Source organism: Opisthorchis viverrini, assembly GCF_000715545.1.
Source record: "Opisthorchis viverrini unplaced genomic scaffold opera_v5_185, whole genome shotgun sequence".
In the NCBI taxonomy this organism is placed as follows: domain Eukaryota; kingdom Metazoa; phylum Platyhelminthes; class Trematoda; order Opisthorchiida; family Opisthorchiidae; genus Opisthorchis; species Opisthorchis viverrini.
In genome coordinates this window covers 1,018,708-1,037,390 of record NW_008751843.1, presented here as the reverse complement: position 1 = coordinate 1,037,390, position 18,683 = coordinate 1,018,708, and the positions used below count along the sequence as shown (strand labels likewise).

The following is an 18,683-nucleotide window of genomic DNA, read 5'->3' as shown; positions in this document are numbered from 1 at the left end:
TTTGGAAAAGCACATGGACTAGCCAGCCTAAAGAGCGTCGCCATTTGATCTGTCGAGGGAGTCGAGTTTCCTGAAAATCATCCAGCTCATCTCAGCACTACTGATTTGATGTCCTCATCAGAGCCGCACAATGCTCTGGAAGCACTCGGGGTCAAACAGAGTCTTCGAAGATCTCCACAGCAGCCACTCTTCTCATTCATAAAGAGGGACCTTGAAGACCAAGGTAATGTCAGGTGAGTGACAAATGTTAGCAGTTGGCAAGCACTGTCCTGACCTCCCCAATTCGAGGAATAATTTCGCAGTTCCTCTGTCTGCCCGGGGCTCATTCAGCTGCGCATCAATCAGTCTGTCCGCAAGTATGTGATTTTCTTCTGATTCCACGCAAAACTGTAGTGGAACGTTGCAGATGTAAGATGAATGCCAGATTGTGCAACAACATCATTTAAACTATTTACGGTGCTTCGTTTTTCTAAACTATCTCATCGAAGAGGAGGAATAATGTCAGTTTTCTCAGTAACTGTCGGTGAGCACCGGGAGCACTTCGATCCGCGGAGTGATAGGGGCAGCTAAGCAGCGCGAAGTGGGAAGGACGGCAGAGGGTACCCATGTCAGACACCGCTGTATATGGTTAACTTAGGATAAAATTGCGCTGTACACGTACACGATCACGGAAGGAGGGACAAGAACTGAGCAGACATACCTTTCACTGCCAGACAATGCTACCATTTCTGACGGAGTTGTAAGCAGCTTTCAGATCAAGGACAGCGGCCATCATTGGTCATCAGAAGAGGAAGTGCACTTGTCGCGAAGTAGAGATGTGATCGGTGCATTTCTAGCCAGATAAAGGCCCAGCTAGATTCTTATGAATGAGACTCCGGATGGTGGATAAACCTGAATCAGATGACACCAAGGAGTACCTTCAAAGCTTTAGCTACGGATACCAAGGTGTAAGTAGACAAGTAAGTGAGTAAGCAAGTAAATGACTGAGTAAGTAGGAAACGAAGGAAGAAAGAAAGGAAAAGAGTGAGTGAATGAGAGAACCCCCGCCAAGTTGTTTCATTGTGCCGGTATTCTGTCTTCATTCCGGATATTTTAGAATAAGGTCGTCAGGTTAATCACGATGTGCATATAACCTTATGTGAAAGGTGTGGGAAGCGAACCGTAGGTACCAGGCGTTCGGCTGGGTCGGAGTAATGGGACTGCACACTGGATTTCCGTTGCCGATGGTGGACTGGTCTCGGCGCACTAGTTGCCTTCATACGATCCTTCTACAGATCAAGCTGACGGGTTCAAACTGCATTTCCCTCTGAGGTTTCTGCTAAAGCACGTTTCCTGTATATTACCCCAGCTTAAGAAGAAAGGTTTGATAGGTTTCCTATAGACGGACAACTTCAATGAGGGAATAATGATCTCCTCTTTCAGCCGCCAGTACCGAGTAGATCGATTCGGTCAAGTTCAATTCGCTGCAGGTATTATACATGGTTCACCACTATTTTGGCTCCCAAACTGTGAGAGGCCATAGTGAACTGTCTAAAATACTGTTCCAGTTACCAGTATCCCCCGGTAGGTATTCTGGTATTCCTTCTTCATTTTTGTTGTCTCACTGAATTTGTCTGGGAACAAGCTACAGTACGGCACAAACATTCCTTCATCCAAGACTGCTGTTTCTTATCCGAACTTCTCTGAAGAAACACTCGTGGAGTCTAACACTGACTCCACTGCCAACGAGATTTTCCACTCGAATGCTTCTCGTTATGTCATTCAAAGTTCCTAAGCAGTTTGGTGTAAAACTTTGAGACTTTAAAACCACCTAAATTTGTTTTCCTACACCATACCCTCAGGTGTGCCCTGAATATACACTGTCGGTCAAACTACTTTCATTATGAAGAAAAACGCTGTGTTTTAACGCTCTACGCGGATGCTTTACTTACATCTACAATTTCATCGAGACAAGAAGGTTGGAGACGGTTTGCAAAGATGGTGTGAAGCTGAGAGCACAACGTGTACAACACGAGAACCAGTATAGTTTTTGTCCTCTATCTTTTGAACTGTTTGCCTATTTTGTCCATCATTTTCACCGACCCCTATTGTCTGGTAGGTGTGACCCGTCATCACCTACATTATCATCGTAATCATCATCTATTTTTACTCCACACCTGGTGTTCGAAGAATGGCCCAGTGTCTTACTTTCTTTCGAATGAATACACACCATTGCGTAATCCGACTTTTCACAAGCCGCAGGAGTTGCTGGCTGAAATCAGTTTGAAGAGTATTAAAAGGTTCAGCACCATGTGGTGTATAATGTGGAGTTTTTTTCATTATAAAGTCAAAACAGCGTAGTGGAGTAGGTTGTTGTAATCCAAAGTTCCGGTTGCCGTGGACGACCTTTCTCAAGGATTTCTATAATCAATCATGTAATGTGGAGTTTTTTTATTATAAAGTCAGAACACAGCGTAGTGAAATAGGTTGTTGTAATCCAAAGTTCCGGTTGCCGTGGACGAGGTAATCCAAAGTTCCGGTTGGCGTGGGCGACCTTTCTCAAATGATTGTAGAAATCCTTGAGAAAGGTCGCCCACGGCAACCGAAACGTCGAATTACAACAACCTATTCCATTACGCTTTATAATTAAAAGAACTATTGTGTTTTTGGTAGCCCGTTTTCATTTTTATAGAAATTCACCACAAGTCATCTTCCAGCGTGGACAACTACAAAACGAATGGCTTCCTGAACAGGATTTGTGAAATTTCAAATTAATTTTAAGGTTTCACGGTTGTTCATCGGTTTGCCATCCAGTTGCGACCAAGTGTCAGCGGACAAACTAACTACCAGCAACTAGCTACCAGCCTTCCCCCAGAAGGCAAATCAGTTCGAGTGAAATTCATTCGATGAAGCTCACCGCTGGGACGATTCCGTTTACCATCCATTTTTACGCATGAACAACGACACTTCCTGCGTGAATGCTTGTATGGAAATATGCTGCAATCCAGTGTCAGGCGTGGACCTACGTGAGAATATTCGGATGCATTGGCCCAAAAACTTTGCAGTTACATTTTCTCAGAGTACAAACCGGCGGTTGAACTGGTTATGCAACATATCACGCAGAATCTCCAACCTCGCACAAAATTAATGAGGCAGATTTCACCCTGGAGGCTGTCGAGACATCACAGCACCCACCTTGACAGTAACCAGTTTCACTTTGTGTTGCAAAGAGCTTTCCAACAAAACACCATTCGAAAACCGGTGTCAAACGTTGTATTACGTCACAATTGCAAACGGAACGGACATCAATATGTCGAAAAGATGGCCTCTATGAACCTGCGGTGCAAGGGCAATATTTTAATAAACTAGTATAATGTAGTCCGCCATTAAGATAACATATTATAATGCTCAACTCAGGGCACACAACCCATGCCACTCCCCCAACCGGCAAACAAACAATCTCGCCTACCCTGTCGGCTTCACTCTCCATCTTTTACTTCACTTGCAATTGCGGCGAACTTTATATGGGACGAACGGACGGAAACCCTGGTATCAGGACCCGGGGGCCGATAAATTGTCGAAGTACATCTCAGTGAATTTCTAGACGTGACCTCGTAACTAGACACTTCGTGGATATCAGTTTCATCTCCTCACTTTTAGTTTGGTGTACCTAGTCCATTACATTAAAGTTCGTTGCATGTTTGTTGATTACTCGCTACAGGTGCTTTGTGCTTTATCAGTCACGTTGCGCCTACTCTGGTTTACTCGAGTAAGCTGAACATTCTGCCAGACCTATGACCACATTTGTTTGTTCTTTTTTTGAATTTCGTATTGACAAAACCGTATGAACTTATCCATTCCCGCAGTGCAAATGTACTTTCTGTACTTTCGCAATAATTTTTCAGCTGCAACACCGTTTTGATGCCTGGCTGCTAGAAAACCCGAAGGAAGTACAAGGCCTGATATATTGCCAGGTTGCTCAGGCCTAGACAGAAGCATTCCAGCTAAAGAGGTTGGGTTCTAAACATGGAACTCCAGACGCCTCAATCACAGTACTACCTCAAAGGACAGAAGTGAAACAGTGCTCCATATTCCGAAACCTATTTCAAAATGATGAGTCTAAATTTACGTCAGTGGAAGTCACAAAACGTTGGTTTGATCGTACAGGAGAGAAAACCTGTGGAGTCGTAATTTGCTGGCGTAGTAGTAATGGCCACATTATATTCTACACCGATGTGATTTTCAGATAATTGCTTTGTTCTCATGGGAAGGATGAGAGAGGACGGGCGAATTTTATCATTTTACACACTACAACAGAATTAATACGATGTTTCAGGTGTGGTAAATCCACATGTAAATGACGATGTGCTCGTGATGTATTGTTATGAATGGTGATCTTATTGATACCTCCTTCTCGAGTAATCGAAATTTTGTCTTTTGCGACCTTGAACTCTAGTCTGCTTGCGGCACGTTTTGGTCACTTTAGAGCATACAACTACAGTAGTCCGGCACTAATCTCTCCTCAAGAGGGACAATTCTCCATTTATGACCTCTGTGCTCCAGTTCCGGGAGATATGAATTGAAAGTGGTATTTGCTGAAAAGCTCTCAACAAATACCATAATAAATGTTCTCGAGGAGTACCTTTCTATACCAACAAAGACAAGGATGCAAAATTAGTGTTTTTGTTCCCCTTCACTGATGCACAAACTAAGCAAACGGTAACATGCAGTGCGCACCAGCCTGTTCCCAAACACGATTTTCCGCCACTAAAACAACCCCAAGAAAATGAGTCTCTCCATACGGAATTTACTGTCTTGAATAGAGCACGGTGAACATACGCGCCATTCGCGACACGTAGACAGACCAAATTTCATTTTGTTAGTCCACCAAGGGTAGGATATCAGACAGTGCACATTCTGACTAAAATCGACCCTAACATTAAAAAATACAACACAGTCGAATGAGTAGCTAAGTAACACATCGGTTCTACTCACAGAGGAATGTCCAACCTTTTGTGCAGGCCTTTTAAAAAATTCACTTGATGCGCCGTCATCACTGACATTACAGTTCAATCGTTTTGGTGTCCACGAATTGCGAACGGCAAGCCTGTCTTTCAATCTATTCTCAGGACTAGTTGTTACCTGGTTGTCACAACATAGCGATAAGTAGCGAGAGATTCTTGTTCAAAAATTGCACGGGGAAAATTAACCGCTCTGACACAAAAGTGCAAGAAGACAGAGTAAATCGAGACATTTTCGTTGTGAAGTGAGGCTAGCAAATATCCAGGAATTGAGAGGCGTCGGGAATTCTGCCTTGGAGGGATTTCGGCCATGGAAAATGAAATTTAGCTATGTGAACTACAGGAATTTTGCAGGAATAATATAAAAACCCTTTCTTATCCCAAACAAGAAGGCCTCCAAGGATAAAAACTTCCGCACTGGTGCGGACTAAAGAGCTTGTTCCTAACGAGTGTTCAAAAGAGCGAAAAGAGGAGCACAATGTCACTATCACGGCTGATGATTACAGCAAATTTACTTGTTATGTCAGAGAAGGTTGACTTTAAGCTAGTTATGTGAGAAATCAGGGCTAGTCGGACACAGGACAGCTAGTTTAAAGAAATATAGGAAACAGCGGCTGTGAGACGACATCTTATTCTTACAGCGAAAACAATCTCAAGGCACACTGTCAGGATGCTGACCGTTGGTGGGGTCCTCGGATCTAGACTTTTGGGTTTCAGCAAGATGTTTTGGTTGAGAAAATGTTTGGATTGCTTACAATGCAGAACGATTTTTTTTCCTGCAGCCCGCACATTCGTCTCTGTTTGGAAAGTTGAAGAAAGACATTTCACTGTGGATATAAACCACATAAGAGTTTTGTAACTTCTGTGACGATACTCCCCACCATCCAAGCAATAGCGTAAGGCATCTACAACTCTTCAAAATCCCCATGGTGAACGCATAAACAAACGCCTGGTAAATACAATCAGTTTACACAGAATGGCAAGTATTTCTGTGCAAATGTCATATAGTAAGGGAAACTGCGACCTTGGTGCTTTAGAGACATCTAGGTGGAGCGCTGCACAATAATCTCCATCCTAATAAAAACTAGTGGTTCTTATCCATATACTAAAGTACAACTGGTGCCAGCATTCACTATGGAGGAAGAGTTTCAAAGTGCGTGTGATGAAGGGAAGACTAAGAGCCGGCTTTGAAGCTGACCTGTACAGGAATTGTATTAAAAGGCTTCCAAATCCGTAGAATTGTATTTCATCATCGTGCGTCGTTCAGAATAGAAGCTATGTTTTCTGAGACTTCCATATGGTATGCGGAATGCACCAGAGGTGCCATCCGCAACTACCCTAATTAGGCTATTTTCCGTAAAATGCAGCTCTTGCTAATGGACCAGGTTACAGATGATTTGGTGATAAACAGACTTACGTCTATCCAAATGATATAGGCTTTGAAGCACAGTTCAGCGTAATCTCATTGGACTCCGACGTCATGGATCGTTTCATATATTGTATGAAGGAGTTGAACCACTGCTAAATAGAGTACAGCGTGCACTATGTAATGGAAATCACGAAAATTCCATATCTTGAGCTGGGATTGATCCATAGGCTTCAAGTGTTTATCCCTTGAATGTGTTGCGAGGGATATAAACTAACACCAAATGCATTTGAAAAGGTGTTTCAGGAATGCTAACTTGCTCCCTCTCCACTTAGTCTTCTGGAAGAAATTTTTGATTTTATTTTCCAATTTCCGTGTCTTTTCCTGAACATCAACGGAGGAAAGTTACAGCAACATGATTCAGAACTCAAGCCACTCAAAAGGAATGATTTTGTGAAGAGTGCAGTCTTCTCACAACAAGGATGCACTCTCTTGTGGATGGTGGTGGATGGAACCGTTGATTGGGGTCAATACAGCGAAAGTCAGGAAATTTATGATTTAGTGTTCTTTCTTCATAATCAAGCGACGGTGCAGGTAAACGTACAGACAATTATTACTGAACGGTCGACTACCACCTCTCATACTGTGCCATTAACTTATGCGGCTACGCTGGAACTGAGCGTCCATAGGAAAGTTCACCGGACTGCGTCTCGATAACGAGAACTGATGTTCCGTTTGTAAATTTTTTTACCTCATTTCAAAGTTTTGAACTAGACTGTTTAACAGATAAACAAGGAGATAATCTATGAGGAACTTAGGAGCAACCACGAATGATCACTGACACAAGCTCACCTGATTACTTTGGATCCCCCGAAAAATGAAGTGAATAATGGCTGCATATTTATGGAGCCTTCTTCCTTTGTCAGGAGTTTGATAAAATCTAGCATTCCTTCAGGTAGATTAGTTGCGGGTGCAGTAGACAAAATCTGACAACCACCCAGTCGACGGCAGGTTGCGGATTCTTGTACCGACAAGGCCGAAGTTTCTCCTGTTCGTACTGTACATCTTTGGATTCCTAATCGAAATTGTGAGAAAAAGTCAAAACACCCTAACTTAGTCCTCGATCTGAAAATTCACATTCTTTTAAAGGAACCACCGAAAATCTGAACTCCCGGCTTGTATTGCGCTTAATGTGTGGAAATTAATTTGGATTCAATCCACTTGGTGTAGTGAATGACTCATCCCTGATATTCAGCCATTAAATTCAACGTGCCCGGTGCTTTCAGAAATATCTGTCGGCTTTGAACAACATTCAAATACAACTGTATCTGCGTTCTAAAATGGAACTGTGAAGAATTTCTTTGGCTCTCAAATTTTCCAGATAATTTGACTACCGGTGGGAAATCATATTATTCCAGAGTATGTTATCCAGTGCTGTGAACCTGGTATCTGCATTCTACCAATTTTAACCTCTTGTTTGTTGAGCATCGGTTCCTCCGCAAGACTGTAGTACTATTCAATGAAACATTCTACCCATTCAGGATATATGAATAAGTTGACATCCGCCTAGAGCAAGGATCACCGTCAAAATCAGTTTGACCGAATTCCCGAGGCAGTCAGCAAACAAGTGGTTCAGTGAGTGTGTTAGTGAAAGGCTCGCCGAGCCGACACCTAAACGCACACTTGAACAGTACCCATGTGGTTTCTGGGAACCGACGTAACTTCTCTTTTTATCAACCTTACAGTCCATAATTTTATAAATTTTGATCTGTAGTTACATTAACTCGTCATATCTTACATTCCAAAACCCCATTATCTCCCCAAAAGAGCCACTTTTAACGTACAATTCCAATTTCATTCAATATTTTACCCACAAACCGATGAAGTCTCCAGAGCTCTGATATTTTTAAGCTAGTACCAAAGACCTTCCAAATAGACGCTTTGTTGACCAATTACAGCTGAGCGTGTCCCTCTTTCATTCCACTTTTGAAAGTAAAAGTGACAATGCTCCCCACTTCTCGAGCGTTAAATTAGTTAGAATATCCACGGGTTCATTTCAGACACATATTTACAGGAAGCTCACGCGGATGGGAAATATACAAATTTCCATAGCTCTGTCTCGCAGAAACAAATTCAAATTCACACTTTGAAGAACCCCGCCAGGCGAATTCGCTCCGCGGAAACCCTGGACTCTTACCCGAAGCACATTGCTAGCGTGTTCTCAGTCGAAGTTTATTCGGAGGTTTATAGCCAAGAATATGTAGGGATGTCCCATCCAACCATCTGTTGCGATATTTGTAAAGAAGCTAGTTTACTTGAGTCTACCCTATAAAGGCGATCTGTTGGCAGACACAGTTAATCATCACTTGTTTCAATCCCCACAACGCACTTTTCAGGCTGCAACTGTGAGATCTTGGTTTACGATTAACCGTTTGCTTCACTTAAACCTCAAAGACAAGATGCCAGCCATTATCCAGAATATGGTTGTGTATTCTTTCTCCTGCTCTTGTGCAACGGAATATTTTGAGTACATGACACTGCAATTTTTTAAAAGAACAGGTGGGAACACTACCATGATCAACGGTTCAACCAATGGCTCAGTCGCGTCCCACATGATTGACACCAATCACGTGATAAATCACAGCGAATCATTTAACGTCAACTACAGAGTACCTAATAGACTGTCGGGTACCATTCTGACAGTGTATCTTGACTACAGAGAAAGCACTAGCACTACTTTAGCGACGTGAACTGACAACCAGTCATCCGTGTCTCCAGGCTTTTTTATTCAGTAAATAATCTTAGCTGTTTGTTTTAATATTTATTCCATATATTTAACCATTACAGGTGTGCTGAACTGACCACAATATTCCCAAAATAATAATGCTCGTCACTGTGTTCTTGTTCAAAAAGTAACACTGCGTGTTAGTTTCCACGGAACTGTATATACCTTATGGGAAAGAATTCAGGAAATATAACGAAAGTTAGTTTGTTTCCGTATATTCCGTCTTTCAACGTCAGTCATGTTTCTCCATATCAGGCCCTGAATTTCGACCTATTCATGATCATAACCAGTAAATTCATGACGAGGAGTCCCTCTATTTATAGATTTTTGGTGACCAGATCAGTCACTATGGATTTTACTTGCCTTTCATGCGTATCCTAGTGCTGAGAAAATGTACTGTTCTACAGTCTAGGATTAAAAGCGGCAACGTGTTCAACTACAGTGCGACACATTTATACCGAAAACCAACATCTGTTCAGCTGAGACATCAAAGAACAGATGATACCAAAGAATAGTGGGTAACCGTAACTAAATATGAATCACTACTTTAAAGCGGGTTTTGTGAAACACTGTGCACGGAATTTAGACCAAAAGCTTTATACCGTCCATAAATCTGTTAACTCAGGTGCACCTAAAGGTGACATTTGAGAACTAAATGATAACCACGTTTTGTCACGCCACAAATTGTATAATTTCATTCATCATCCAGTCAACCGCGACGGCGACAATGTCACTTAGGTCTACTGGAGATGATGAAGCAACAATTCTGCAGTTCCTACTCTTTTGTACAGGCTACGCCCCAAACGATTTGACGAAAAGACACAGGCGCCAAAATCTTTTAGCAGTAATGCATCGCCCAGAATGATCGATCATTGAAAATACAGGGATTGTCACCAGACCTAACAAGACTGACTGCAGACGAGAGGATGTTTTTTTTATAACAAACGCCTCCGCATGTTTGACTTTTATTTTCAACTACTCAACAACTACTCAACTAATATGATCCTCTCGTGGGTCTGCAAAGGTGAATCAGTAATTCACCACATTTTATCAGAAAATATATGCTTCGATTTACTTAAACCGAACCTCCCATATAGCGTTAAAGTGAGAAGGTCGTAACAACAGACCAAGAAAGTCTCAAGAAATCTTCCACCAAGCCTCCTCCAGCTGAATGTGCCACAAAAGTCGTCCCCTGTTTCTGTTGGAACGATCTTTAAGATGCCCAAATGTTTTTCTTCATGTTAGCTGAGCCAGGCCATCTAGTAACTCATGCTTCGTTACCGGTTCGGGCGGTGTTGCCAGAACAGGAGCGTCTGTAACTGCACGGGGAGCAGTGCCTTCCTTATTATGTGAATTTCTAGCTGTGTCCGACCTTTGCCTATGATTTATTTTCTGATCGGACTGCACCATCGGTTGACCTATTACCCTGTATTCTGATTGGACGATGAATAAATCAATTTCAGGTTGACCTCTACTGCCCTGATTCATTGGTAAGTGTCTAGGTATGCTAGCTGAGCTGTCGGAATTGTTTCCAGTAGCCTATTGAACTTTTTATACGACATTATCAATGAAGTTTGAGAGTCCACCAGTGACTTCTCCCTTTCAGGGCTGATTGGCTTGACCCTATCCAGCTATTTCCATAAATCTTATGCTGTACTCGAAAGTTCGATTGGTCTTGAGTGACGATAAATAGTCACTTGGAGAGCAACATCAAAATCCCTAGTTAGTTCTGATGTACACGATACCCGGGCTACGTGTCTGTAACTTTTTCTGCGTAAATCTGGAATTTCTGTTTTCCATGGTTTGTAACAAATTTCTACGTTTTTTATCTCAGACTACCGCAAACTTCACTACGTTTAAGTGACTGTGCTCGGGAGCACGTATTACTAGATGGACTAAAGAATCATGACGTAGTCAGTTTGAGCTCTTCATTTGCTTCCAGAAACTTAGGTTTAATTGGATTCCCTGGTGCTTCCACGTGATATGCTTCTTTTGGTACTATCACCACATAGTTTCAGGAGTAGGGTGTGTATAAATAGATCTAAGTAAATCTAATTGCAAATTACGTTTATAAAACTTCCTGATTGGGTCCGCCACACGAAAAACACCTCATTTTGTGGTTGGGACGGCAGCCGAGTTATCAAAGCAGTTTCCTTTGTATGAGACAATGCATGACAACTCCCATTACTGGATTCACTCATACGAATTCTCCTGCAAGAGTCCAGAATCCTAATGCTAGAAGTAAATTCTGTTTGAATTACTCAAGCTGAGTGACAAAGTGTGTTGCGGTCACAGTCGACCGCATTCAGTCACATCGGTACAACTTTATTCAATGGAAAACCGCTCAATGGATGAGAATGAGTAAATATCACAATAGTCTGACATTTCCGCCACTCAATAATAGTCGTTTATCACTGACGTTCTGTAGTTCCGTTTATGTTCATGTTTCCAGACTGACGTATATGTTGTAATTCGTAGAATCATTCATGAATTTTGAGTAATCCAAGGCCTCGATTGCCACAAAAGTAGCAGGTGCAATGACGTTCTGGAGCTGCAAAAGCCTTGCGGGTTTAAAACACAAGGTAGTCATGAGCCGATACAACCGATCTACGTTCCTTTTAGAAAGGGAGCCATTTTACTAGATTACATTCACACGTGTGGTAAAAATGCGTGACTCTAAACTTAAAGCACGCTTGATTCCGGTAGTGTTGTTTTTTAGACAACTAAACTGAGAAAAGTCATCGAGAAAAACGATTCCATTCTGAAAAATTGCAAAGCTATGAAAACGCGATGAGGGAAAGACATTCGTCGACCAACTCATGCTGCACGACAATCATGGGCGATTTTTGTGCCAAAGATGGATACAGGTGACACCTGTAAGCAATTAGTCTATCAGCACATTCATGCGAATGATATTAAGGCCAATCACGTCTCATATAGACGGGAAAGATTTTAAAAAAGAGGCCGTTGGCCATTTTTTATCAGAGTGAAAGACGGGAACCCTCGTGTAGAAACGTTACATACTGTTCCAAAACTCAGAGCAAATGAGGTCATGTCTAACTATTTGCCAGCATTGAGAAGTATAGGACGATTCTTGTCTCCAAAAGTTACTGTTTTAAAAACTTCTCCTAACATACCTGGCAAGTAGACTATCCATCACACCTGAAGGTGCTTGCAAACCAGGGTAACTGTATCACACACAAAATTCCATAGTGCCCCCCGGATAACTCGCCGGGTTCTATCAATCATTAGGCTCTTCCAACAGTCTGTCAGTGATACAGTTACCGTAACTAATACTAGGCTGACATAACTAGACATTAAACCACCCCTAAATGTGACGAGGTTAAGTCTCATGGACGAAGTTTGAATCTGCGAGGTAGAAGGCTTGACAATGGACGAACTGGTAGATTTGGGAAATAATGCATCAAACAAAGATGATAAGGAAACACTACTGTGCAATTTCCTTGTACTAGCCTCTTTAGGGAGCCATCCGGCTTTGGAAATTTGAGGAGCGATCTAAGCGCTGCGGGAACCATGAAAGGACAGACGGCTCAGAGTTTGATATGATGGGCGAGTACGCTGCCTAAAAATGACAAGACTAGATAACACACAGGATTGATACTGTCATGATTGCAAGAAAGAGACATGGAAAGTGCATCGTCAGCAATATAAAATTAGTATACTGCGTCATAAGTGAGATTAGGAACCTGATGGAATAAATAAAAAAGTGTCACAAGTAACCTTGTGAATTAGTCACTTTTATCCAACAGCTTGACCTGTTGTTTCAGAAGTAACAGTTGTGTTCTGCTGGTAATATTTTCGTTACGCCACGCTAACTTTCCACTGCAAAATTTTCGGGCCTGCAGCAAGCCAAAAGGGGAGAAATATTGGGTGATGCAATACATCTACCTATCTGATTCAACGACTTAATCAGGTGAATGTAAGTGAGGTTCTCAGACAATGATGCTTTGGCATGAGGAGTCATTTCAACTGATTTTACGTAGCTATGGAATTTGTGGAGCTTGTATTCACACCACTCTCCCGTCAACAATCCCATCCTTAGCATGATATCCCCAGGAATCCAACAGCAAAAGGCGGAAGCCCTGAGCTCGAATTCAACTCCCATTAGAACTCATTGGCAATAAGTATCTTAAAGTGTACCCTGATGTGAACGTTCCTGACTAGAAGTGCAGTAAATTCATATGAAAGAAAATGAAACGAAACAAAGCAGGTGAACTGGGCGTCCGTTTGTTCGCTGAGCGGGACGTTTGTATTGACCAACTTTCCTATGAAATATTTATGCCAAACAACCGGGTCTGATAAGATGAAGAGAAGTCCTCTCCGCAATTTGTAGGTTCTTCCACAAGGCCGAATAATTTGAACGATGCCAGAAAAGGTGTTTTGCATAGGAAGTCACTTTTGATCCAAACAAACTTTTGGTTGATATTTCATCTTGACAGTGAGGCCGGTCTATGCTGAACGTAGAAAATCACTATACGGCCGTTTTATCTCTATTTGGGATCAGTAGTAGTGCATACGTCACGGCACTCAAAGGATCTCGAACCCGTGAACTGCCGACCAGAGGTTAAACATTCAACCACTCGGTCGTGAACTGTAGAACAATAGTATGACTAACTTTATTTGCTCTACGAGTGGATAGGGAGAAGAATACTTTCACAAGGTGAGTGAGGAGTCATCATTTGAGAAACCAGTCAAAACTTGACGAGGTTATGTGAATTACGTGATTGAAGAACGAGTGGTGCTATATCCTAAGTGTGAGCTAATCGCGCTAATGAGGAAAACTTTGCTAAATACAGCAATGAAACATCAGCTACTACTGCATCTTCTGTAGACGTCACACTCAGAGAAACACGTGAAGGCCAGCTGGCAGTAATGCTTACCCAACCTGGACCGTGCGTTTTGGAATTCCTAATCCTGGGCATACTATTAATCAATCCAAGGAATTTTTATGCCTTCTGATCCCCAAATAGGTGATGTAGTAGAGCGGCGTTTTCCTTGGGAAATAAAAACGAAGGGTCTAACAAAAAGACGTCGCATTTCGCGTGCCCACACATATGATTCAGCATACTCTGCAGCTGAGGTAGCCACAGGAATGAACTCAGGGTAATTTTCATTGAATGTTGCCATTATTTGCCATTATCTCGCCGGAAGATCTCCCTCCCCTTGTTGTCGTTGCCCACGCTCAGTTGTATTCCAGGTTATCCCTCTGATGATCTTGAACATATCACAAAGCTACTGAGGTCTCGGGTGAATACGACTTTGATTTTGAATAAAATGTACCCTCTCCCGAGTCGGAGCTTGGGCTGGTTGATGCGTATGGGAAGCCATGTATGAAGAATCGATATTACTTTTGGCTACTGCTTGTTTACCTAGTAGTAGCTCGGGAGCAACCAGTTGCAGTAAATGTGGAACTGCCAAAGTCCGCAGACGGAAACTTGTAGCTGACGAAGTCGCCGTAGGCTATATCACCATACATCAATTCTGTATTCGAGGTTCAGAGGCGCAGTGGCTGTTTATCGACAATACCAAGAATGCGTGGCAGAACAGCTAGGTAGGTAGGCTTCAGAGTTGCGATAAAAATAGGGGAACGATGTCTAAGAAGCGGGCACGAGGTGGTGTTTTTGAACAGTGAAACTTTTCGAATCATTTTTGTGGTGAAAGGAGGATATGCCTATGGCTGGGATCTAGGAAAGATTGCTCGTTAAATAAGGGCCCGATGGATTAATATTTATTATTTAGGAAGGATGGGGGCTCCATAATTGAGATATGTTTGCTTATCAGTCTTGATAGATGCAGTAAGTAATACGATTCAGTAGGTGCTTTTTTCCTGCTCAGTATAATCTCTTTTATACGTGTCAATATTGGTAGCATCATTGTACAAAGTTTGTCTTACTCAAGGACAATCACAAGCTTTTCTTTTCAAGCTCGACGGGATCTTGCGCTTTTGCTGAGTGACTGTTGTTGTGGTTGGTGCTTGAACAATACTGGCTACCACTAGCTTCCAACTTGAACAAAAATGTTAGATGAAAACACTGGACCTACCCGTTCACATCAGTGGACTAATATTGCGCCTATTGGATGTTGAGATTTAAGGAAAGTAGTACCTTTTTCTTTGTGGTGCAGTTGTCTGTTGGAATACAGACTTGTGGGATTTCCTGTTGCGAATTGTAAGTCGGGATCTCCTGGACTGATTTTCCTGTGAATTACATCTGACGGAAATTAGTAGTTAGTTTTGTTCTTTAGGAGATCCTTAAGAAAGTTAGCCATCACATAACTGATGAGCCCGCCCGTGATGAACATGATTGATGCTCTATTCATTTCTCCATTCAGTATTCTCTTATTTTAATATTCCAAGTGCTATAGACATATGCCAATCTAAATACATGCGTACTATCTGTTACACTGTGTTGAATTCTGGATTTTTAGATCGTCTGGTTATACCAATGTACCTGCTGAACTTGATTACCATACCGCCTTAATTCGTTTTGTTCCATTTCCCCGGTAGTTCAGAATTCCCAACGCCCTTACACGCACTTGACCCAGTGTCTCACTAGTTCAGCCATGTTTAATGAGGACGAACTCAAAGCTGACTTGAATCAAAATGATGTTCACATCGAACTCCCAACTTTTGACGTTAACAACCCTAGAGTTTGGTTCATTCACCTGGAATTTTTACTTCCAATCGCTCCTTATTACCTCGCAACAGGCCACGTTTTTCGAATGTGGTTTCTCAGTTTTCCACTGAAGTTGCCGCTGAGGTTGTTGACGCGATCGGTCCCATATCTGTATTGAATCCCCACAACACTCTCTAACGGACAGCAACCTCTAATTGAACGAACCCCTAGAAGCTGCTTTCAGGAGTCAACCTGGGTGATCACAAGCCAGCACAACTTCTGCGGTACATGCAAAATATTGGTTTTCGGCAAGTCGTTTGACGATTTGATTTTAAAGCAAACCTGAGTGTACTGTCCGCCTTTGAATACTCGTCAGACATTAGCAACCCAGTCTAATGCCCTGCTGTCATCACTCGCGAAGATAGCAGACAAGAGTCAGGAATACTTCTCAGGCCGCTTGATTTCCTTAACCTCAGTCAGTCCAGCGATAATCCAGTCCTGGCTTGACTCGATCGGATGCAAACAGGGCGGTTACCACATTGAAAGAGGCCCCCACATCCCACAAGTTCCGAGCAGATTACCGTGGACCGCGATCCTCGTCACAGCATAATAGCGGCCTTTGTTTTCATCAAACCAAAAACAACGCCTTACTTTGAAGACGTCTGTGTGCCCACGCGTCCAGAGAAACTAACCGCCTAGTCACTACTGGCGACAGCTGCCTCTGGTCAGCCACTCAGTCGCCTGTACTACATTACTCATCGGACCACCGTCGACGCCGGTGCGCAACCTGGCGTTATTCCTACTGTCACAGGCAGTCAGCGGCACTCGCATCGCTACTTATGGTCAGAAGTCACTGATGCGTAACCTTGGCCTTTGCCATCCATTCCCTCAGATTTTTACTGTCGCCAACGCACAAGTTCCCATCACCAGCGCTGATTTTCTCACCAACTCTTGTTTGGCCGCCAAAATTAAAAGACAATCTTCTGGACTCTTTGCTGTCGTTTTTCGTCTCATCGGTTCAGCTCAATGCCTCGTCATACCCACTGGATTTACTCAAAAAGCATTCCAGTTTGCTAAAGCCGGACATGTCACGCTCAGTCGAACATCACATAACGGCCACTCCCAATCGACGGCTACACTCCGGGAAGCTTCATATCGCCAAATAAGAGTTTGACCAGTAGCCGCAACTCTGGATAATCCCCATTTCAAATTTATGTCCGGCTTCTCCATTGCATTTGGTCCAAAAAATCCACTGGTGAATAACGATCCTGCGGCGACAAGCGACCACTCAACTGTCGTACCGTTCCTGACAGTTACGCAATATTGCACACTGATTATTTTGAAATGGAATTGCAAGGCAAGGCGTTTCACGACCTGGCTCATCACTATTCCGATCCATGATACATTAGTTGGAAATGCTGTTAGGATTTATCGACAAGTGGATTGCTACATTCGGTTTATCCGCTACCATTGCCACTGACCGGGGTCCACAATTCACATCAACGCTTTTTCAGGATCTCAAATGGTTACTTGGTATGGATCACTTCCGAACCGCCGCGCGCCATCCGGCTGCCAGCAGCATGTTTGAGCGCGTCCATCGACAACTCAAGGCATCACTGACCGCCTTCTGTAGCACGCACTGGTCAGAACGTCTCCTGCTTACTATTCTCATTATACGCAGTCCTATTAAAGAAGATTATGATTGCACAGCTCCTAAAGTCGTTTTCGGCACTACCTTATGCCTCCCACATGAAATGATTATCGATTTTTTAATCACCATTGAAACAGTTCTCAATTCCTACGCTTCTCGGCCTCACCCATACATGCGTGAAATCCGTCACCCAGCAACTCGACAGACCCCCAAGCCCATTGAAGTACATCGCGATCTTGCCACCTGTGATTTCAGTCCATCTCAATGGGCACTAATCGATAAAGAGTCCCATCCTCTAACAGGAAAATAAATACAGAGATGAGGCCAAAGGGGGACAATATCTGACCTTTTATGCTCATTTTAGTAAACAGTCCGCAAAAGATCATGTGTAATGTAGGCTGGAAAACTTCTTTTTAGAGTTAACAGCGTCTAAGATACTAATCAGCCGCTGACTGTGGTTGTGGTAATAGGATCCACATGTTAATAAGTTTAGACGTCAGGAAACACATAATTTATACTCACCAAGCATGACAGTTTATGGGGTCTGCGGTCTGGTTGGAATCACTGCTCGTAAAAAAAGATGCAAATCGTTTCTTGTTGCCGTTGGTATCCACTATACTCCCTAAGAACGCACTGATGATATTACCTCGATTTGTTTACTATCAAATTTCCTAACTCGGCGAATAAACCAATTACCATTACCGTTAATATATTTTTGAATGATCGATATATTCGTTTATTTTGTTTTAAAAGTGTCCTTCCGGTCTGTTGGCTGGCTTCCTTACCGTAGTTGTTTTCAGGACTATCAAAACTTCCAAATGCCCATATCTCATCGGACTACCTAAATAAACGATAACTTTTTGGTCTATGAATTGTGAAGTTTGGCGTGTCACTGCAGCACTACTCGTTTCGGGTCATGACTCAGGAAGGATTCGTAACTCCACACTTCAGTGTAAATTGCTATACCAAGAGAATTGCTGGTACGGCGCTTTCAGCACATACTATACGCAACAGCATTACTGCGGGAAGATGCATCAGTTAAGGCACTGGATGAAACATGCAACCGGTATGCCCTATGAGAGAATCCAGACAACTAAAAGCTGGACAGCTGAACTTCTCAGGTAGATATTGTGACTCGGTAGTTGTTTCTTCATAACTGTGGAGCAAACCTAACTACTCTTCTATCAGTTTCACCACTGAAACCATTAATAATCCACTGATTCTTGAATAACTTGGAGTTTCATGG

At 42.6% G+C, this 18,683-nt stretch overlaps 1 protein-coding gene across 1 annotated transcript in view; it reads right to left on the bottom strand.

Moving 5' to 3' along the window:
• T265_14396 (hypothetical protein) overlaps positions 1-16,800 on the bottom strand; it is a gene marked incomplete at both ends in the record, with an annotated part of 26,115 nt that extends 9,315 nt beyond the window's left edge. Inside the window, 2 exons of the mRNA XM_009173431.1 lie at positions 2,120-2,251; positions 16,732-16,800. Of these exons, the coding sequence (XP_009171695.1) occupies positions 2,120-2,251; positions 16,732-16,800 (201 nt within the window). The remainder of the gene's footprint in view (positions 1-2,119; positions 2,252-16,731) is intronic.
• Between the last annotated feature and the right edge of the window lie 1,883 nt (positions 16,801-18,683).